This window comes from Etheostoma cragini, chromosome 24 (assembly GCF_013103735.1).
Source record: "Etheostoma cragini isolate CJK2018 chromosome 24, CSU_Ecrag_1.0, whole genome shotgun sequence".
Classification (NCBI taxonomy): domain Eukaryota; kingdom Metazoa; phylum Chordata; class Actinopteri; order Perciformes; family Percidae; genus Etheostoma; species Etheostoma cragini.
Window position 1 is genome coordinate 4,027,435 of NC_048430.1, and position 23,895 is coordinate 4,051,329.

Genomic DNA, 23,895 nt, shown 5'->3' on the forward strand with positions numbered 1-23,895 from the left:
CCTGCACCTTCTGTTGGATATCCTCAACCCTCTTGTTCTACTTCTCCCGTACTGTGTCATGCTCTGTAACTGTTCTGTAACTTTTTGTGATTGTTTTTGATATGCTATGCTATGACTTTTTGTGATTGTGTATTGTTTGATACTATACTATGACTTAATACATTAATTAACCAATTAACAGATCCAATCGCAAATTTCATCAATCAATTACTCAAGTCTTCACGGACAAAGTGTGAACAACAAATAATATAATCGAAACATAAAATTAAATGGAAACTAAACAAGACACTGACTCAACATTCAAAGGTTTAAGGATCAATTCCCACATCCGTCTTGTTTTCCAACTGCTCTTCTCTGTAATGTGAACAATAAATACAACTTCGAACTCAGTAGGAGTAACAAGACAGATAGCTCAGTGTGATGGAACGCTGGCTTGGAGTGCAATGGTTGGGAGTTCAAAACCCACAAGGTGCACTTTATGATAAGGTTTAACATAGAAACATAAGGCATACATTGTATGGAGTTTCATAGACATTACAGAACCTAACTGTCTGAGCCTCCATAAAGATAATATGGAAAAAATACATTCAAAAGTGAACTGTCTGAAACTCCATAAAGATAATATGGAAAAATACATTCAAAATTGAACTGTCTGAGGCTCCATTCAAATGAAATAGAAAAATACATTCCAAAAATTAACTGTCTGAGGTTCCATGAAGATGACAGTTGAGATTAGGAAAATACTTAACTATGACATGACATGTGGAAAATGAACTGCGGTCTCCTGGGTGAAATTCCCAAGTTGACCTTATGACACTTAGAAAAAAAAATTATGATTCCAGTTGGCAAAAGGTAAGGTACGCACAACCCCTTCGGGGTTGTGCGTACCCGCATACCCCTATGCCGCCCCTTCGGGGCGGCATAGGGGTGAAGACACTTGGGGAATCTCTTTGGGGCAGTCGGAGTACTTAGCTACTCCCTGACTGCCACCAGGATTCCCCCAACTGTCTTAACAGACACATGCCGCCCCGAAGGGGCGGCATGTGTCTGAGCGGTAGTTTATACACATGCCGCCCTTCGGGCGGCATGTGTATAGACTACTGAGAGCCACACACGGGATTTGAACCGGGATCTACTGGGTGTCGGGCTGCTGCTTATTCGACTCAGCCACCACCTCTGCCACCACCTCCTATGGTTCCAGTACACAGTTAAGACGAACGGGAGTGTTTCATTTAGGAAAGAAAGAAATTGTCTATGTCTTCTGGGTGAAAGACTTTACGCTTCTATGTGTTAAACATCTTAATGAAGTAGACCTCATGGGTATCGAACCCACGACCACTGTGCTTCCAACCAGCGTTCTATCAGTCTAAGCTATCTGATCTGATACACTGCACCACTTTCTTGAGTGTTTGACTTTACCCTTCCAGGTGTTGACTTTGAAAATGAACTACACCTTAGAAGGATTAAACTCTCAACCATAAATCTTCATGAGTCATTCGCCTTTATTTTATCTTGCTGAGCTACAGGCAAAGTTTGTAAAGGCTCACGTGGGTCTTGATCCTTCAACCTCAAATTGTTGAGTCAGTAGCTTATCACAGTGAGCTATTCCTGAAGCTGACATTTCATGTTTCCATTCTAGTATTCTAGTATTTGTTTTTCACATTTTGTCCTTGTAAACCGATTTCATGTGATTCTTACAATTGATTGGTTAATTGGTTGATTTATTTGCTAATTGATATATTAATTGGTTGATTAATGTATAAAGTGATTGATTACAGATAATCAAAAAAAACTTTGCTCAAAACAATACCAATAAAATGTCACAGCTCAGCTTATGTTAAAAGCCAGTGCAAAAAGATGAGTTTTTAAAAGTGATTTAAAACTCTCAATAGAGGAAGCTGCTTTAATGTTGAGAGGGAGAGCGTTCACGAGCTTAGGACCTGCTACTGAGAAAGCTCGGTCCCCTCTAGTCTTCAGTCTGGTTCTGGGACAAAAGCAAGTCTAAAAGCAACTGGTCGGCAGACCTGAGTGCTCTGACTGGAGTGTGCAAGATCAGCACATCGGATAAATATGATGGTGCCAGTCTGTTAAGAGATTTAAAAAAAAAAAAACAGGATCTTAAAATGGATTCTATAAAACTAGACAGTACAGGGGTGATGTGGTCACTGCGCCTTTTTCCTGTCAGCAGGCGTGCAGCCGCATTCTGATCTAATTGTAATCGACTGAAGACTGATGTTTAGTACAATGAGTTCCAATAGTACAATTAGTACAAGTACCAATACAGGCAATTTGTGATCAGGGCATGCACAACTGTTTCCAGTTGGATATGGTGCAGGTAAGGCTTGACCTTCCCAAGAAGTCTGAGCTGAAAGAAGATAGTATAGTAAGTAAAAAAAAAAGTCATAGAAAATCAATATACTTTGTCGAAAAAAAGCCATTGTATAATATAGTATAGTTGAAAAAAGTCATAAAAAGTCATACAATAGTAGGGCGGGGGTAAAAATATATAGTGATTGATTTGTAGTACAGGCCTCTGTGTGTCTATCTATATGATACAGTGTTCATTCTAATCAAACTAACTTGACTTTGGGGTCAAGGGTAGTCAGATCCAGACGGGTCCTTGGTGGGAACGCCTCCATAGGTTTTGGGAACCAAAGTGACTATTTTGGGTATTATTAATAACCTGCCAGACTGGCCAATAATTATTCTAATTGGAGACACCTTGTGTGTCATTGTGTCACCATTGACATTATTTAAGAACTAACACCTCATGGTGACCTGAAGGAGAATATTGTGCTCGCTTGGTGAAATGAAATCAATTCTTTAAAAGCGAGATGAACCCAGTGACATTAATGCCCACTGGGGGCATCGATATCTACTGCTGTGACATGCACATCATTCTCCGCCGTCTCCCCTTCTCATCCTCTCCTCTCTCTCCATGGCGAGTCTCAACCCTCCTCTTCCTCTTCGCCCCTTTTCTCTCTCTCCCTGTCTCTTCTCTGTCTCTTTCATCCTCATCTCCCACATGTCTTTCATGGCAGAGTGTGCCACTGTTTTTGCCTGTGGTTTCCATAGAGACAAGTTGCTCCCATCTATTTCAAGCTACCTCCTCTGGTCTTGGGCTTGTCTAGACTCTCCTTTTCACCCGTTCATTAGATTTATGCGCGGTAAACTACCTAGTTTACAACAACTCTCTGCTTCTAATACCTTTCACCTTACTACCTGTTCAAATCCCATTGTACTGTAAACGGTGTGATCTCAAGAAAACAACCACTGCACTGACAACACAGATTTGTCTGAGTTTGTTTCCATATCACAAGCTACCCACCGGCTGCTCACAGTTTGGGCTGCTATTTCAAATTGAGGTCACAAGTTTTCTTTGTTAAGTTTAATTCATTGCCTGGGAATTGTCGCGGCATGATGCCATAGCAACTGGGCGATTCCTATTTGTGCAGGTGATATTAACATCTACAGACAGAAAATAAGGGCCGTCGAACAGAAGTGAGAAAAGCTCCAGTGAATACGCCTGTGCAGAATAATGAGTGTGATCACAGGAAACACAAAAAAGAAAAGATTGGTTTTTACATTCATTTACAACCTAAGATATCAACAATGTCATGGATGCCTAGTGCCACAATATGCTAACAACTATTAGATGTGGACCTTTGTTATGTGTCCAGGCGTAAACCAGGTGGAACCGACCACAGCTTGTCTTCATGGTGTCTATAAATAGTACTGAGGACTACCAGTCAGGGATCACTGGCTGGGTCACTAGACTGCATGGATTTTATTGTGACTAGACTCATCGGTCCTTAAACTTGTATTTTTTCAATTCGTACTAAAAAGCTCTGACATTTAGATTTGGGTTTAAAGCAGCAAAGATTAATTCATTATTTATCAACTATTAAATTAAACACCTACTATTTTGATAACAGATTATTTGGCTTGAGGTATTTTTATGACAAAAGTCAGAATTCTATGATTTCATCTAGGCTACAACATTTATTGTCACATACAGCAAACATCTCCTCACTATCAGCTTGCTGCCTGTCTCCAGAACACACTGTAAAAACATCTCCTCACTATCAGCTTGCTGCCTGTCTCCAGAACACACTGTAAAAACATGTCCTCACTATCAGCTTGCTGCCTGTCTCCAGAACACACTGTAAAAACATCTCCTCACTATCAGCTTGCTGCCTGTCTCCAGAACACACTGTAAAAACATCTCCTCACTATCAGCTTGCTGCCTGTCTCCAGAACACACTGTAAAAACATCTCCTCACTATCAGCTTGCTGCCTGTCTCCAGAACACACTGTAAAAAACATCTCCTCACTATCAGCTTGCTGCCTGTCTCCAGAACACACTGTAAAAAACATCTCCTCACTATCAGCTTGCTGCCTGTCTCCAGAACACACTGTAAAAACGCGGTCTCTGTAGACAGCCCAGGGTCTAGAAAGGGCAACAAAACCAAACTGTGCCCACCTGTACCACGGAGCATACACAAACAGTGTTCCAGCGTTCCAGCCAATAATAGACAAGAAGGATTTTGGGGTGGGGGTTATAGTGTGCTGAAGCACAGAAGGGAGGGGGAGGGGACGGGATGAGAAGGAGGGAGCGGCTAGTCTCGTTTCGTTTGAAAATACTTTGAACGTGAACCAGAAGTAATGTCGCCCCACATCGCTTAGAGCACCTTTAAATTAATTTTAATTTAAAATTTTAATCTGTTTATTGATCCCCAATGGGGGACAATTTACACTCTGTGTCCACACTTTGTTAGTAACCACACACAGTCTTGAACTACACACACACATGCTCAGGCTCTATACATGCACTAATAGAGAGATGTCTGAGTGAGAGGGCCTGAGCGGGTGGGGGGGGTACGGTGCCTTGCTCAACAGCACCTGACAGTGTCCAGGAGGTGAAGTAGCATCTCTCCATCCACCAATCCACACTCCCTACTTTTTGGTCCACATGGGGACTTGAACCAGTGACCATCCGGTTACCAACCCAACGCTTTATGGACTGAGCTACTGCCAAATGTAAGTACTTGTTAATTTCCTCACTTCTCTGTGACAGTAGACTGAATCATTTTGGGTTGTGTAAAAAAACAAGACATTTTATAGATCAAATAACTATTCAATTAACGGTGAAAATAATCAGATTTATGGACGAAGAATAAATATAGTCTTTAAATGCAGCCCTATTTGGGTTTGTCAATTTTAAAACTACAACTTGTAACTTTTCTCATGTGTGGACTATAACATCGAGCTATGACTAAGCACGTTTAGCTTCATTTCAGTTCAGGGTGGGTTTTCCTATTGTTAGTTTCAATATTTTGTATTTGTATCAGTTTGTTTTAAATAGCAACAACAATGGTTAGTGATCCCAAAAGCCCCAAATAACAGTGACTATATATGTTCTGACAACGTAGGCTATGTTTAATTGAAATTATGCAGTCAGAACAGTTGAAGTGGAAGGAAAACGTGTAATATTTGCAAAAGTGGAGGCGTTCCTGTTTTGAGCTGTGAAGCACATCTTCCAACACATCAACGCAAAGTAAAATGCAGCGTACATCGGAGCTGACAGTCTCCTCGGCACGAGCTTGTTTGTTGGTGGTAATTATGCTGATGTTTTCAAATTAATGTGCTAGTGATTGAGGTTAAAATGCTACACATGACACCTTCCGTCTAATCTGATTACTGGTGTTTCACGCACGCTGTAGAGACCTTGACTTAAAGCTGCATCTCCGATGCATACAATCAGTCAGATGTCCCTACACTGAGACACAGCCCACGGTCCGTCCACTCTCCACTATTATTTATTTACTCAGCCATGTATTTTTAGACGGTCTGCTATATCCATAGACCATGATATATGAGGCAATTGTAAGGGCAGATAACTTCGTCATACTGATACTTTAATAACAATATATGAAGTTCATTTTATTTTTTTAAATGTAATGACTACGACCCAAGAAAAACATGGCCGATCGTATAGCAAGTTTGTCTCGGCGATGAATAAAGCATCATCGATTTAGATTCCTCCATCTCTTCCCTAACTGTTGGAGGGACTGATGTCTCTATACCAAAGCCTATCTTTCATGCACTTCTTTTGGTAGAGTTCCCATAAGGAACACTGTCATCTCTTATACCCAAGCTGACATATCACCAATGACAGGCATTTGTGTGAATGACAGCTCTCGCAGGAAAACCTTTGGTTTTAAAGTGTGTTTTTCCCACCACACCCACATCATGAGAAATGAGCTTCTTTTGTTGCCAGTGCTTTCTGCTAGCCAGGTCCTATTATTTGAGATGAATAAATGCTAAACCAATAGAGACTATCCTCCCTAGAAAAACTACACTCACTCATTTCAGCAAATGCCCCAAACAATATATACACATTCAGGCAGCCCTATGCTGTAGTGTCAGTCGGAAGTAAAGGATGATTTCAAAATATATCAGATTGATCGCAGCAAAACTCTTTCTTTGCTTTTTTCCTTGTCAATACCTGGCGCCGCCTACATTACCCACACACAATTCAACTCTAGCCCCTAGCCTTAAGCAGAGATAAAGAACAGGATAAGGGTCTGGGAAGCTCACCAAATTTTTCCAACACAACACCAAAAATATCAGCATTGCTAGATTTAGGGAAACATGTTTTAAGTGAACAACTGGTCCTTTAAGCGTATTTATTAATACCCTGTGTACCATGATGCTAGATGCTTTCACACATATTCATTAATTCATATTTTACCCTCTCTATTTTTAAAACAACCCCCCCCCACATATTTCATCTAGATGTACAAGACTTGGTAGGCAGATGTTTTAGACTTTTAAAAGCCTCTTGGAGGCATACCGTAAACCCTTTGTCACTGCTGTACTTTAACAAACTCCTAGAGAATTAACCAGATTTGTGGCGCTAAGATTGAAAGCAAACAAGCTCTTGTGCCCCAAGATGTTTATTTCTCCCCCTACCAATGACCCGCCCTGTATCTCTGTCAAGATCCATCTGAGCTGCAGAGACTGAGGTCTAATGGGAATCAACTGGAACTCTCCTACTTCCACCGCGTTACATCCACACGTCCTGCTGCTGAAGGAGAAGCAGTTAAGTGACAGCCTTGGAAATACCACCTGGAACATGTTAGCAGCTTGCCACACTGTCGTAAGGGGTGGGGAAAGCACCATCAGTCCCCCTCCCTCTTGCTGACATTTCTCCCTGCTGCTACATGCCAGAGGCCTTCACAGTATGTTACACCACTGTTTTGTCCCTCTTGTGTGCCTATCTTTTCTTCCTCTTATCTCTCATTTCAGCCTCGGGATCAAGTCTCAGGCCAACCTGAAAAACGAAGGGCGATGTACTAGAGAAGAAAGGCTAAATTACTTTTTGTTGTTGAGCTGGATGTGGATGTTTGGATGTTTATGAAGACTGGGGCAGCATGAGTCTCTACGCTACCTGTTGTTTAAAAGAGATCACAAGCCTTTCTCTGCCTTTGGTCACGTATCACACCGTAAGCCTTTACTGCTTGCAGCAGTTGTCTAGGGAGGCACACAGACAGGTTGACAGAGTGATGGAGAGACAGACGGGCAAACACACATTGTGAGGAGAGTGATACACATTAAATAACAGCTGCAGTGGCAAGCTGCTATAACTGTGAGGCTATGACTCGGATTTTTCCTCCGCAGCCTAGCCAAATAACACGAAGAACAACCTCTGCAATGTATCTTAATCTACTATATATGAGACTTTTGGTAAATAAAAACTCTAATCTAATCAGCTTATGGCAAAGATGAAGTCAGTAGTATTTCTGCACATATCCATAGTGTTTGTAGAAAATAAATGAACTTTTGTGTTGGTGTTGTCTCTCTCTGTCTTTACACTGTCACAATGTCAACTTTCATTAACCTAACAGCAAAAAGAAAGCTGAGCAGAACGCACAACACAATCTCTTATCATGATCAGCTTTCATTAACAGCACGGGACGAAATGCTCCATTTCGCCCAGCTCTAACGTGAGTAATAATGCTAGCTTATTATTGAATTCAATATAACTTTAGAGGACTTTATTGTTTCATATCAGTGAACTTTTTTCTTCTGGCTTGATAACAAAAAGGGACGGACAGAAGTCCAATATAACTTCTTTATTACCGCTGAGGCGTTCCAGATGACCTTCTGTGATATTGGCTGACTGGCAGGCTGATGAAGGGCAGGTGGGACTGAGAGGAATTAAAGTACTTTGCAGTTGTGTGTGCTGCTTCTGTACAAGTGACATGGGGGTGAAGCTGGCTGGCGGTTGGAGAGGTCGGACCGGGTTGAGTTCTTGGGTCAAGTGAGTTAATTAGATAAGTCTAACCTCCTTCAACAAGTATTACCAAAGTGCCAGAGAGCAAGGAAAAGGTCTGTTTGTCAAACCTAGTGAAAGGTTTAAGCTGTTGTTCTAATTTCTACTCCAATTTACATCCAGAGCTGTAACAATTCCAAATTAAGCTGTGCAATTAACTGTTTCAGAAATAATTGGGATTAACAATATAATTGTCTTTCAGTCAAATATAAAAATATTAATTAATTTATTACTCAAATTTTTAATAATTCCAGGCTGCATCTTGAGGTTATTCATCACTGTTATGTGACCCAGATCATAATAACAGTAATAACAGCCTTATCATTTTCATAAAATATAGTATTGTTTTCCTTAAATTAACATAAAATTGACAATAGAACAAAAAGTAAGTAATAATAATATACAGTCTTCTGAAAAAAAAAAAGTTGGAGGTGGTTATGGCGGGCAAAAGAAAGATTTCTCTGGCTTGAGTCAGCTACAGGACCAGGATTTTTGTAATTGCTATAGCAACAAGTGACAGGTGCCGCTAGCATAGCATAGCTCAACGGTCCAACCAATATTCACTAATATAATTACAATTTGGCATATCCAAACAGAATCAACAGTTACCATCAACAGTCACAGCCTTTAGGACCTTAGCTTATGTAAGCAATTCATTACGATTAAACAAAAAAAAAAGCGAATACGTAAACAAATTGCAAATTACACAGTTATGTAATAATTGTTGCAGGCCTAATCACAATCAAGTCTACACCAGGTGAGTAAATGAACAATCCCTCACAAATCCCTACTTGGTAGTCCTACATCGACCTGACCTGTTGAAACTGCAGAATTTAGAGGACAAAGAGTGATATAAAGTCAATGAGCAGGACTCTGTTGTAGTAGTAGAATTAATGGACATAATTCAGTTGTTACATTTTGAGTAGGCTGGGCTTCCTCAAATTTTAATTTTATCATTAGCTGCCCCTCTTAGCCATTACACTGACTCACATATATTAAGTAGATTCAATTAAATTAAACCAGCTATGGAATAATCAACCAGTAAATTTAATTAGGATTATATCAAATGATCAAATGGCGTAGAGGGTGGCTGAGCCATGGAACACTGCTGTGGCACAAAATACAATTAGCAATGCAAAGGAGGTGAGGCTGCTTTTGTGACAAGCTGTGTGCTTTTATAATCTGCTGCAAGATTCTTTTTTTCTTTACTTTTCTTACACTGCACTTTAACACACTGCATAGTTTAATTCTTATTTTATACCTGTCTAAATATATTTTAGCAATGCTAGATGTGTGTTGGTTTGTCAGTAGACAGCTTTTGTCCAGGCTTAAATGCCTCGACCACTAATTATTAATGTAATTTCTCATCCAGTGTCATCAGGTTAAAATTCAATTTAGTCCAAAATGAAAGACACTCCCATCGGCCTCATTGGTACACGGGTCACAGTGCATTAACTCCCGGGCTGAAATTTAATTTTATCTTCACAGTTGAACCTCACAACATGCAGTGTGCTCTAATCCCTGTCTGCTATGTCGTCCGCCGCTACTGCACGCCCCCACCCACCCGCCCCAGCCAGGCGGAAGCAGAGCTCTCCAGACTCACAGACAAACAAAGCTAGCGGGCCAGACAACATGAAGCACCTTTCTAACCTTTCCTTGAGGTTGAGGAAGGTTGGTGGAAGGTTCTATGGAAGACATCCTGCATCAATCCAGTGCCAAGAAAACATGTCCTACTCAGCAATCTTGATGTCTACAGACCTCTGCCACTTGCGTCAGATGTCTTAAAGACCTTTGAGACACCGGTGCTGTGCCTTTGTTCATGCAGTTCATGGCTGCAGTTTGCATACAAACCAAACATCAGAGAAAAGGACGCCATCTTCTTCCAAGGAGAGTCATGTTCTTAGACTTCTCCAGTACTCTGTAGTACCTATCGAACTGTTCTTTGCTGTCGTGTGCTAGGGTGGTGGCGTCATGGCTGGGGGAGCCAGTAGACTGATAAGGAAGGCCAGCTCTGTGGTCAGGCTGGAACTGGAAAGCCTGCAAAGAGGAGGATGTAGGACGAAATCAAAGCCGTCCTGGTTTACCCCTTTATGGCGAGCTGTGGCAGATGGCAGCTGCCCATCTGCCACAGCTCATTCTGAAGCTCCACATTCAGCCACCGGATCATCCCACCCAGGTGCCAAACACATTAGACTGCACAACTCAGACCACTATTTACTACATACCTTGCTTTATATATTGATTTATTCTGGTATATGTTACACTATACCTACCTATTATATAGTATCATTATAACTACTACTACTACACTTTACATTATACCCATACTTTAATGTATTATATTTAATATTCTATTCTGTGTTATATTGCTGTACTGTATTAGCTCCTTTCATGTTGTACTCTATACTTCCTATCAAATACTATATCATAATTCACCATATTTCACTATATTATGTTAATCTGTTCTTGATTTAAGCATTATATTCTGTATTTAATGTATATGATAGCTCTGTTTTAAGACAGCCAAACACTAAGTACCATTACTTAATCATATCATACATTAGTCTGCCGTACACTGTTAACATAGACTTGCAGATTCTGCTGCTGTAAATCCCACTACTGTCACTTCACCTTGTAATTCAGCAGTCTCCAAATGCTCATGTAGAGTTCTATTTTTTATTTGATTAATGTCTTCGTTTTATATAGTATACTTATACTATTTATGTATTTTGATTTCTTTATTTATCTGTATTGGTGTCCTTGTGCTGCTGCAACAACCGAATTTTGGCACTTGGGATCAATAAAGGGTTGTCTTATGATGTTTAGAGTGATATAAATATTCAAACTCCATGCCTGCACCATTATAAAGTGGAAAATCTTAGATGTCATGTTTTTGCACATAATTCCTGTTCAATTAAGTTTGGTATATTTCTTTTTTTAAATTTGCTATCTCCACTGAAATGTAAAATAAAGTTGAACAGATGGAACCTCTGCCTAAATTGATATTTTTGCAAATTAAGTTTATTATGTCACTTTAATTAGGTGAATATATAAACTGTATATTTGCTAAATATACAGTCTATAGAATCACGCACATACAGTATATAGACATGGACATGAACTCGTCAAACACTTACCTTGAGTTCCACCTGAAACAGGGACCATCAGCACAACATCATCATCCACAGGAAAGCAAATACGCTAATGGTAGGCATGCAGGGGGGGAGGAAAATTATTCAAAAAATAATTGTCAACTCATGCAAAGAAAAATCTCATCAACTCTACAATTAAGGATGAAACGCAAACAAGAAAGCCTGATGGGTCGTAAATTTCAAAAATGGCTTAATGGACAGCTAAAGTTGAAACATGCAAATTAATTGGTGAATGGCTGATGTACAGAATGACACACATGCACAAACATAGATATCACATCTTTTTTTCATTTGTTCTCTCTCTCCAAAACAATGTCGAGTGATGTGCAAGTATTCCAGTAATATGATTGCTTTTTCCGGTAATAACTACTGCAACACGGGCTGAGTTTTAATATTGCAGTTCCCAATCAAAAAAAGAGATTATTGCTTTTTTCTATCAAGCTGTCCAAATCTCAGATTGAATAGGAATTATCAAAAAAAGCTTTAAATCCTGCCATCAACTTTCTATTCATTTTCCTCATATTAGACTCAGCAACAGACTGAATGAGCAATGGCAGGGAGTTTTATATTATCTTGTGAAAGTATCACTGCCATGCTGATAAACCACAGGACAGAAAGGAGATATTTGCCAATGTTGTGTGTGTAACAGAAAATGTATTGCCACAGCTTGCTGCTCCCACAGAGGATTAAGTTCTACTAGTCGTTCCTCTCACAGCTACATGGGTGACGCGGTTCTTGTTACCTAGGGCCGTCCTTGCAGGTGTGGCATCGCTCTTGATCCAGAAGGACACCCAGGAGAGGACCACAGTCAGGATACAGGGGATGTAGGTCTGGATGGTGAAGTAGCCCATTCTTCGGCTGAGGTCAAAGTACACGCTCATCACCACATATTCACCTGTTGAAAGAGAAAATGGAGTATATAAACGGTCAATTGTCTTAAAAGGCAAACAAACTGAAAATCTTTTTAACCACTCTACCGGTGAGGCTCTAAGGATGGCAGTGTACATCACTTTTGTCCACACTGAAATATCTCATTTACTGTTGGATGGCTGTCGTTTGTACATTCACTTATGTTCCCCACATGATGAATCAGGATGATAGGTTCAGATGAAATAGGATCATCCCACCCATGTGCAAAATGGAGCGCTTTAGGCGCTTACATGTGCCCACTGCTATCAGACTGTACAGCAGCAGTGGAAACCACAGACCCATTAACTCTGACCAGCCAGACAAAATCACAACAACCAATTCCCACATTGTCTGGTACACACACACAGACACACACACTACTCTCACTCTCTAATGTCTCTGTTAGACTAGACTTTCAAATATTGCACACCAAAAACAAATTTCTGCTGTATTGTACGTTAGACATTTTAATCCACCCATTAACTACAGACCATTATCCCTGAAGGAGGATCCCTGAATAAGGACACTGGCTTGTGAGTTAAAAGGTCTGGTATGTAGCTGGAAGCTACATCATGCTGTGCTCTTACGGTACCTTTGTAATCAAAACAGAGGCCAGAGCCACATTTTACTGCAAGCTTTTTACCTTCCTGCACTTTATCAGAGAAGCTGTGATAGTCTTTAGATGAGTAAGAATACAGATCTGTCTATTATGTCTGGGACTTACAGAATTTAGGTGTAGAGCTTACAAAACCGCCAGGGGCCAGGGAATGACCTGATAAACTTCACACAAAGTTGTCAAAGTTGTTATTATTGGCCATCCAAGACATCAGAAAAATGTTCTGTCTGTGATAGTTTGGAATTAAGTCTATACTTGCTTAAAGGGGTGCTATAGAGTTTTTGGTCATTTCTTCACTTTTTGCTCGCAGGTTTCTCTATAGAGTTCCCCCTACAGCGTTGGAATAGATATTTGCAGCTCCTACGTTTACGTGTGTCTGACTCCTTGCTCGGTCAGTCTGCCGTTCCCTCTTTGTCTGTTTCTCCGACAGCCTGGTCAGCCGGTTCCTGAATGAGAGTATGTGTGCATCTCGAAAAAAGTCATATAACCATTCCAATGAATCCAAAGCTGTTCAATTAAGGTAAATTAAGCTAAAAAAAAACAGCATAGTTCCCCTTTAAAGTAAGATCACCTGGCTCAATAGGGAAGACATAGGAGAAAAGCAAGGCTGGAAGGCGACAGGATTGCTGGAAAATAATTAGCTAAAAAAGATTCATGATTTAGAGCAGAGGGCAGAAAGAGAGAATGGAGCCAAGAAAACAATGCAATGCAATGCCAGAGTCCCTGGGAGGGGAAGAAAAATGAGAAGGAGTGACAGACTTTGTTTTGCTGCCTCTTTAGGCTCCTGACTACAGTAGGATGCTTGTTACTGCTTGCGTTAATTGACAGTAGTAGGGAGACACTGAGCTATGACACTTGGCGAACAAAAGACATTGTTCTGTAACCTTGACAAAGTTCGGCGCATCAGACAAACATTCCTTTAAATATTACTGAAGAATGCTGTTTGAGAATCTACTGCCACTCAGGCACTTCCATATAAAGGATCATATTGAATAAAACATCAGCAGAAAAAGACCTTTTGTCCTTATCTCTCAGACAAATCTCACCTTATGCTCAACTTTTACATAGAATTGGAATAATAATTTTAATCATTAGGTGTAATGAGTACCATGTCCAGGTGACAATATTGCATAAAAGTGTTTATTACTCGCAGATGTGAGCATGTAACAGTGACATGCACACTACCTCAGTCGGTTCTGTTTGAGGATGTCCAGTTTTTTTTTATAAATGTTTAGTTATTTCAACTACTACTTCAGACAGCCTTTTAAAGTCTGTCATCCTAATGTCCAATGCAGCATTTAATGGTAAATAAATTCACTACTCTAAACACCTGCTGCTCACAGGTTTGTGCAGGTAGGCTCTGTAGAGGGACAGAAGCAGAGGGACACTAACAGAAGCAAAGGGGCAATGACAGAAGCAGATGGACACTAACAAAAGCAGAAGGACACTAACAGAAGCAGAGGGACACTAACAGAAGCAAAGGGACAATGACAGAAGCAGAGGGACACTAAAAAAAGCAGAGGGACACTAACAGAAGCAGAGAGACACTAACAGAAGCAGAGGGACACTAACAGAAGCAGAGGGACACTAACAGAAGCAGACATTTGTTGTCATATTGTAGTGAAAACTTCTAATTTTTGGACCCGACGGTTCACTCACTCATCATCAAGCAATAGGTAAACAAAAACATACTTTGAGAATAATGAGCTAACCACTGACTAAAAAATATGAATTTAAAACCCCTGGGAATAATCTAGTATAGTATATTTGATGAACAGTTATCGAATATAAATCCAGATGTCTGCTCCAGGAATGAAAAGCCTCTACAGTGGTGCTGTGTTGGAAGAGTCCATCTAAATCATACCAAAACCTCACTTACACAGCAAAGCCACCCTGGCACCCTCTCTCAAATACTACAGACAGTGAAAGAAGTACTCAGGTCTTTACCTATATAGATACACTAGTATATGTATATATACTAGTGTATCTATATAGTCTATAGATATACTAGTATACGTATATATACTAGTATATCTATATAGTCTATAGATATACTAGTATACGTATATATACTAGTATATCTATAGACTAAGTCTGGTATGGATGTGTTATTATGTAATCTGCTATTGATGGAGGGTATAGTAAGAAGAAGAAAGGGAAGAAACAAAATGGTGTAAATGTGTGTAGGTATGTGTGCATGCATCTGTGTCTTTGATGTGTAAATAACTGAAGCATAAGGTTTACTAAAGGATAAAAGTAGAGAAAGGGGGTCGGACCTGAGAAGTTGTTTATGAACTTCTTCCTACTTCTTTTGAACATGGAATCTTTTGTTTTGTTTGAATGACTTTCAATTTTGGAAGATTATGCTGAGAAGTACATGGCCTTATTTATCTGTCGTTTTAATTATATAAGTATGCATGAATGTATGTATACATGTATAAAGCTTTTATTTAATTTTTTCAGGTTCAAATTAACTATTAAATAATAAAGAAATTAAGTAAAAGTACCAAAACCACAGTATACAACTAAAAATCATGCAATCAAATTGTTACTTAAATAAAAGTACAAATGTATTGGCAACAAAATATACATGAAACACCAAAGATAGGCATACAGCAGAATGGGCCACTACAGAATAATAAATAATATATGATGATTGAAAACACACTACTCACAATACGTTGGGGATATTTTAGTAGGGTATACAATCTTTCAGGGAAGGGTTTATTTTTCGGCTCGGTGGTTTTGATCGTGGCTCTATAGATGTCAGACTCGACTTGTTTTGAGCTTCGTATTATATGCACTCAGAGTTCAAGGTCTGAAATGCATAAAAATGTACAACTCAATATGGTGCACTGTTGTCTGATTAGAGGTTATAAGTAGTGGCTATGGCCTACACAGACCTCTGTGGTCAGGGATGGAGAGACGACAACACTTTACTGAAGAGAGCACCACATAACCGCAGCCTGTTTACAAGTGGGAAACAGCTAATCGGATGTTGCACTTGCACTTAGTGTGTTTCAGGGTTATCATTAGGCTTCAGACAATAAGCCCGGACACATCGTGATGCAAGTGCAGCACAGCTGGAATCCCAACTGAGGGTCACCATATATATGCTGTGTGTATATATACACGGATATACGTATGTACACAATTTGTCTCCTGCAATTAACACATTTTTACATTTTGTTTTCATGTTTCTAGGCCAGTGGCAAGCTTAACAACAACACTTGAGTAGTAGCTTTTAAGAATGGACTAATTTTGAAGAATTATTGTTAAAGCAAATTGGGGAATAAAAATATGTCAATATGTGTGAAAGTGCAAAATTCCAATTCCTTATGACAATAAGGCACATTTAATCACCTTTTATTCAAATAGCGTCAATTCTGTAAATCTCATTGTTGCCAATACAAAATTGCTACCAAGAAAGGGAATAATATCCCATTAAGAAAGGATGCCTCTAATCATCTAATCTTGTACTAAAAATATGATATATCACAAAGACTACTACACATTACGTGGTTAATGTCACAACAAAAGACAACTTAAACACAACACAGCAGGCCCAGCTCACAGTATTATGCTATTTTACTAAAATAAAACTGTCTAGTTTTACGTTATGTAACCATTTATGACCAGGAGAGCGTGTGTGTTCGCAATCCAAAGCGGGCTAGCATTGGAAGATATCGCTGGTTAGATAAATACATAAATGAATAGATACCAACATGGGTAAAAAAAAAAAAAAAAAAAAAAATGTTGTCCTGACTTATTCTCCACTTCCTTCCTCTTAGTATAACACTGCAAGACCAAGCTGGGCACAGTTAACAGAGTCTAATTTGAAAGTTGTATGCACGGCACAGAAGCGTCATTTTGCTAAATTAAAGGATAATGCTGTATGAGCTGTATGGAGGCTACGGAAATGTACCTTCCCAGATGGACAATCGATAGCTGTGTGCACACACTCAGCAGTGTGGCGACTTCTGTGCTCCGACTGTGCACTGCAGCAAACAATCCCTGTGTTTACATTCTGTTAGGACAGTAACAACCCCCGGGTTTACACCCGCAGAATAATAAGTATTAGCCTGCTCTACACCTGTCTACAGACTCTGTCATGCCATCCGGTCCGGTCTACTTTCTGTTTGGAAGCTGCAAGAAAAGATTCTGGGAAAAACACGTTTCATTAATGAGCTCAAGACAACTCTGCTGAAATGTTGTTGTGGCTGCTTCCTTCTTCACTACAATGAATAATGTATAAGGGTGCATTTCTTTTCCTATACTACTTCGGATATCTTTCCGCACCTTTGTAAGGCTAGATGTTTTCTAAACTAATTCATCACTGTGGGATGTTTAATTAATAACAAACAGATTATGTGACAGAAGCTAAATCTGCTGTACTATTTTCAAGTGTTTATTATGTACAAGGCTTGTTTAAGCAATGCCAGTGATTCTTTACCTTGAGTTTGAGTAACTAATGCCTTTTTTTTTGCTAGCGGAATGCGTAGTGATGATGATTTTTTATCTTTATGTATCTATCCATTAGTCACTGAACATGGAACATGTGCCGTTAACAATGATAATGGTTTGAGATTTTCTACACAAAATTATTGTTTTGGAAAAAATGGTTACTTGATTTCAGACAAAAGCAGGTGGCTCTTGATTTGTCGGCTGAAATGACAAGACCGATTTTATTACCTGTAGCTAGCTTATTAATAACAGAAAGTTTTCAATGATTTTATCAGCTGTACCTAGCTGGTTTGTTAAGGTAATGTTATCACCCATCACTATTTGTTGAAAATTTGTTGACTTTTTTTTTATGTTACCAGTAGAATTGTTTTCCACCTGTGATTTTTTTAAGAGGTCAGTGGCCGGTAAGTGAGCCAAAATCAAAGGATGTATAAGGAGGGATCTCATACATCAAAGAGAGAGGGACATCAGTTGGAATATCAGTATTGCGATCCCTGACGCAATCAGAAAACAAGGCGAAGCTCTGTCAGCAATTTCACAACAGAGTCTTTACAAAAGGCATTTGTAGAATTTCCAAGGTGGAGATAAATAAAAAGAAAAAATGAAGAACAATTGTGAGAATTGCTGCAATGTAACGGCAGAAAAAGTAATAATGGGAGCTTTTCGGGAATTTGTGATGGTATAGTAGAACTAAGCTCTAAAGTGTTGGGGATTCCGCATTGGGGCCTTTTGAAGAGAACGCCTCTGAATTGATAACGACGGTGGATTTGTGGCGGGGGTCCCCAGTGGCGCTGTGGCCAGGGATCTGTCCACTCTGTCCTCATTAAAACAGCCTCAAACCTCATGTGTTTATGTGGGATGAAGGATAAAGCTGGAGAGTTAGGAGACAAAGAGAGAGGGAAATAAGAGAGGGAAAGGAAGAGAAACGCAGCACTTTCAAAGTTTGTCATGTAAATTAATGATAGGTATTTTTAGCCGGGGATCTAATCATCATGCGTGTGGAGATAGAGCTCCGGCAAGTGAAAAAGGGAAAAGAAACGAGGTAATAAATGAGAAAACGGCTAATTTTCTTGAACAGCATGAGGTAGATGTGTAGGTTTGCCGTTGCTTTTGAGCATCTCAGCAGAAAATGAGTTTGGCAGTGTTTTGACGATGCAGCGGGAGTCCAGGAATACATATAATCTAAAAGGCCATCCATGTGTCTCTGGATTCTCATTAGTCACCTTTTTAGTGATCAGAAACACAAAGATACAATTTCCTATTAGATCCAAACAGGATACTAGATGAGCACGGGTGATATAGTTGAATAGATTTGTTAACATGCTCAGTAAAAATGGATACTGTATATTTGATATAGACATGTCATGTTTATGTACCGGTACAAATGCTACAGTACTTTAACATTCTGTAAAATGAAGCTGTACAACTAATTTGCACTGAGCTCCTTAATAATTTGATGCCACTCCTTGTTATCTCTCTCCCAATCACGCCGAGTACTCCTGTTCCTCGAATATTCATGAACAGCTCTTTGAAAGCTGAATTAGGTCACATTATGCAGACCCGAGAACCAAAGACAAAAGACCGTACAGCACAAACTAGAAGGAATATATGCAACTTGTAAACAAGGTTAAGAGGGGTTAACAATCGCTGCATCATGCTCTTTCTCTACCTCCCACATTCATAAGGCTTCACTTATTAAGCTGTTCAAATCTGTCACACGAAAGCATTAAAAATGGATTAGGAACTTGTCCACCCCGTTCTAGTTGTAGGTAAAATTACAGGCACCTGTATTAGCAACAATATTTCTCTCTGCCTTCTAAACACACTTAAATTAAATCATCTAAGAACACAAGGCCTAATAACCACACTGAATGCATGGGAAGAGAGAAGGAGGAGTGAATAATTAAACTTCCTTTTTAATCTTTAATCTTGGTGATTAATGTCAGTGGAAAACCTATTTGCCCTTACACCCGAGGGGAATACTTATGAGCTTGTAGTTATATGATTACATTTATGGGCATGGTGCTAATGTTAACCTCTGCAATGCTCTGGGCCTGAGGTAGGCAAGGGGCTCAAGAGTTTCTTATTTTGAAGAACAGCATCCAGTTTGTCTACAGTAAAAGCTGACCTTTGACCTACACGAAAGGTAGGGTGGAAGGGAAAAAAGAGCTTCCCTGCAAGGATTTATAAAGTTTTATGTTATTTGTATGAGTCATATTGCCAAGAAATGCAATTTTCTTTATATTGCAACTCAAGAGTTGTTGACCTTTTTTTGCCGTTGCCTTCTTACCTGCTGTCGTCGTGAGCACATCTGTGGTGTTTCTGAGCCCCATGAAATCAAACTGGTAAAGCCTCCAGTATTTCTGGTCTGAGGTCTCCACCGAGTTCCGGTTCCACTTGTACACAATCTCGTCCCGTGGGTAGCCGTCTGAAAACCACACAGAGTTAAGTTTAAAGTGTGAAAGAAAAACAACAGAGGTAAAGGTTGAAAGCAAAGATTACAAGTTAGATTACTGCAGCAATGCAGATTGTGTAGTACACAGTGCATTTCCATTGGTAATTCAGTGGACTGCAGACCAACTGAGCCATTGCTGGGAAACTTGTTTGCTTGGAATCTGCTGTGGTGCACCCACAGTGAACAAATATCCACCCTTCCATGTAATTAATAAAATGTATTACTCAGGGTTGGAGTCGTAATTTTGGTGGATTAATAATTGCACCTGTTTCTAGTCAATTAGGTCTTAGGGATGCTGTTAATTAAATTAAAATGTTAATGGTAATACTCATAAAGACTTTATTGCACTATACTGTTATCTTGGTTAGGAAAACAAAAGGCTTCTAAGGTAAAAAAAAAAGAAGTGAAATGGCTTGTAATCTTCTATATAAAAGGATCATGTCTGTAGTGTAAGATTATAGGTTATGCATCTCTTACATACCTCTGTGAGAAGCCTATTGTTACACTTCAGTTACATGTGAAAGTACTTTTCCATGGAGAAGTGGTGCTCACCGTTCCAATGACCTGCTTGAAATGCTTTTAAGCGGGAGCCAGTGTTGAACTGCAGGATTTTACGTGCAGATCCTTGCTGGGCAAAGCAGTCAAAATCAAGCGCAAAACAGTACACAAAGATGTCTATGAAAGCTAATAACAACAAAAAGAAGCTGGGCCCATTGACAAAGATTTTTAAATAGAAAAATGAGTGACAGCAATAATGAGATAGCCTTGTTGTGCCCTGTAGTACAACTCAGACTAATTATGTAAATAGTCTCACTTAGAGGATAGCCATCTATAACCAAGACGAGCAATCACCATCATGCAAGAGAGGAGTTTTTTTCTTCTAAACACAAATATAGATGGAAAACGTTATTGCCATCATATTTCTCTTGGTATATTTGTACAATTATCTTTACTGCTAAACGTATTACGATTGTGTTACCAGTGTCTCCTCATAGCTACAAAATGTTAGTCATATTTCATGCCTTTAAAGCCCCCTGAAGCAACATGTTCTTCCACAATGTTATAAACTACACTCTTCTGTTGCTTTGGCTCCGATATCCTCCCCGTCTATCCTGCCAGCAAATAAGACAAGGGATGTCCACTTCTGCCATAAAACTGTAAACAAAGTCCAGGTTTATCTGCCAGTGAAAACACTATGCCAGAAAAGATAGGAGGAATTTTAAGTCAAATTGAAATTTGGAATCTGCTCGTCTCTTGTTTTAAGAAATAAAAGCCGTAGTGATACTGCAACTTGTTTTTAATGTCCTTTTGTGTCTTTAATAAACTGTTACTGTTTTTGTTTGCAATGTGCTTCTTTGCCTCTGTAAAGCATTTTGAGTTGCTCTATGTATAACTTGTGGTATACAAATAAACTTGCCTTGCAGCTATTGAACATCCTTTTCATCTTTTTATCTCCCTTTTTCAACAAGCTTTCATAGCCAGGGTTATGTACCTATTTAACATTAAAATTTAGCAGGACCTATAATGTGTTATTGGTATTTCAATTAATAATTTTATACTTCATAATGTATATTCTTTGTTGATTCTCTATGAGGAAATTACAATTTACACCCTGTTGTTACACACTACCCAACACACAGGCCTGAAATACACACACATGCTTAGGTCCTATACAGTACATGCACTAATGGAGACATGTCAGAGTGGGGGGGCTGCAACTGCTGAACAGGTGCCCTGAGCGGTTGAGGCGGGTTCGGTGCCTTGCTCAAGAGCAGCCACTCTCAACTCGGCAGTGCCCAGGTGAACTGGCATCTCTCCATCTCTCCCTGCTAACCAAATGTTAGTAGTTCATCTCAGGCTGCCTAGAATGGAATAATTGTCTTCAGGATGAACCTGATTTGAAGATTTATTACATTTTCCAAACGCAAAAGCTCATTTCATTGTCTCAAATGTGGAAACCATGTTAATCTATCTACAGTTCAGCATTTTGTCTGAAATACACTACAGTCTTCTTAGTAAAGATAACTCATGTAGTGAGGGAAAAGAAAACAGACAACTCTAAGCACAATTCCCCCCACCTATTGCAGATAGCAATACCTGCAGAGGGTCATTCACAGTTTTATTTCCAGCGTCAGCTTCATTGGGAGAGCACAAAAACAGAGTGACAACTTCTCATGTTTAACCATTCCAAATCCCCTGTGATGGGTTTCAAATAACCATCCCTGTAGCAGTCATGATGGAGGTCCTACGTGTTTTTGGGCAGCAGTGAATGTTGATTACATTTTGAAACTGAAAATGCCTCGCCTGGTTTATCAGCACTGAGATGAAGTTACTTCTGCATTTCATACTGGGACTTTGGAATTGGTGTAACTGAGCCATTTAGTATTTAAATATTAGGAAGCAAATAGTGATAGGAAAAATAAAGGGATAGTCTTTTTGACATACATGACTGGTGTTAGCCCAGATAGCATGTACGATGGCTTATTGGTACATATGGTTACGGATTCTAACTAGCATTAGCTATTATTATTTCTCAAGCTGCTTATGCCAATATGCATCTAAATCTTCATTTAATTTCAATGCATGTTATGTAGCCTGTTGTACTGTGGAACTGAAATGTCTGAAGTGTCTTGTAAACCTGGTGTATTTAAAAAAGAAAGCGTCAAGTCAAGTGAATTTATACATAACAAAAAGGAAGGACAAAGTGTTCCCCAGACAAACAATGGGGATCAGTGACTGGTTGTCAGCACATTCTCAATTTGTCAGATGTTGCTAAAGCGTTGTTAAAAGTTGAAGTCTGACAAGAAAGTTGTCGTCAGGTAAAAAAACATATTTTCCAGTACTTGTTTATACTGATTTACAAGCATTACCTGCAAAACTGAAGACATTCCCATCAGCCTCAGCTACACTTTATGTTATAGGTAAAGGAAAATATTTGCATTACGCTCAATATTTGCATTACTTAGCATCTTCTGGTTTCAATATACAGCATAGATGTCTGCAATGTCTATACTGTATCCTGTACACTCTGCTGTGTTTGAGGAATTTAAGCCAGTTTCTCTGACATTGCTTGTTGAGGTAGTGCAACAAATGAAACCTACCAACTATCCCTTAGACATTGTTCCCAACAGAATAGTGAAGGAGGTTTTTAATTGCACCATTGGGTCGAGTTTACTTACTTTTTAAAAATGATTTTCTTAGTTCAGGTTCTGTCCTAGCTGCCTTTAAAAATGGCTAAGGTCAGGCCCCTACTTAAGAACCCTTCCAATTTAAAAACCAATCTCTCATCTGCGTTTTCTTGCAAAGGTTTTGTAAAAAGCTATTTTTATACAGTTACAAGCATTTTTCTATTTGGCAAATAGGAGCTTTTCCTTCATGATTGGTAACGTCTCGTCGTCTGCTGCTCCTCTGACTTGTGGTGTACCCCAGGGATCCATTCTTTGCCCAATCTTGTTTTCTTTATATATGCTGTCTTTAGGGGCTATTATAGGCAAGCACAACCTGTCATTTCATTGTTATACAGATGATTTGCAAATGTATTTGCCTATGAAAGCAAATTACAGTGTCACACTAAACTCCCTGCTTAGTTGCATTCATGATATTAAGCTGTGGCGGTCACAAAATCAATCAATCAATCAATCAAAATGTATTCATATAGAACTTTACAGAAACAAGCAGGTATCCAAAGTTCTTAACAGAATGAGTAAAATTACATCATACAATAGAAAGATTGATTTATTGATTGATTGATTGATTGTCCGTTGAAGTCATGCTAAAAACGTGGAGTTTTTAATCAATGCAGTTCTGATAAATGAGTGACTCCCTGTAGCTTTCAGCTGATTGACAAGAAGCAAAAAGAAACCTCACATGCTTCACCATTTCTCGCAAGTACCCTCTACAGCTCAATAATGGCCAGTATTTTCGGACAGACATACAACTACTCATATAAAGCGCAGTACAA

The 23,895-nt window shown here is 39.3% G+C and overlaps 1 protein-coding gene across 2 annotated transcripts in view; it reads right to left on the reverse strand.

Moving 5' to 3' along the window:
- The window catches only part of LOC117939593 (gamma-aminobutyric acid receptor subunit gamma-3-like), an 83,392-nt gene that overhangs the window by 9,407 nt on the left and 50,090 nt on the right, over positions 1–23,895 (reverse strand). For both annotated transcript variants that reach the window (XM_034865035.1, XM_034865037.1), the window contains 2 exons: positions 19,770–19,907; positions 12,233–12,385 (listed from right to left, as the gene is read on the reverse strand). In XM_034865035.1, coding sequence (XP_034720926.1) covers positions 12,233–12,385; positions 19,770–19,907 — 291 coding nt within the window. The remainder of the gene's footprint in view (positions 1–12,232; positions 12,386–19,769; positions 19,908–23,895) is intronic.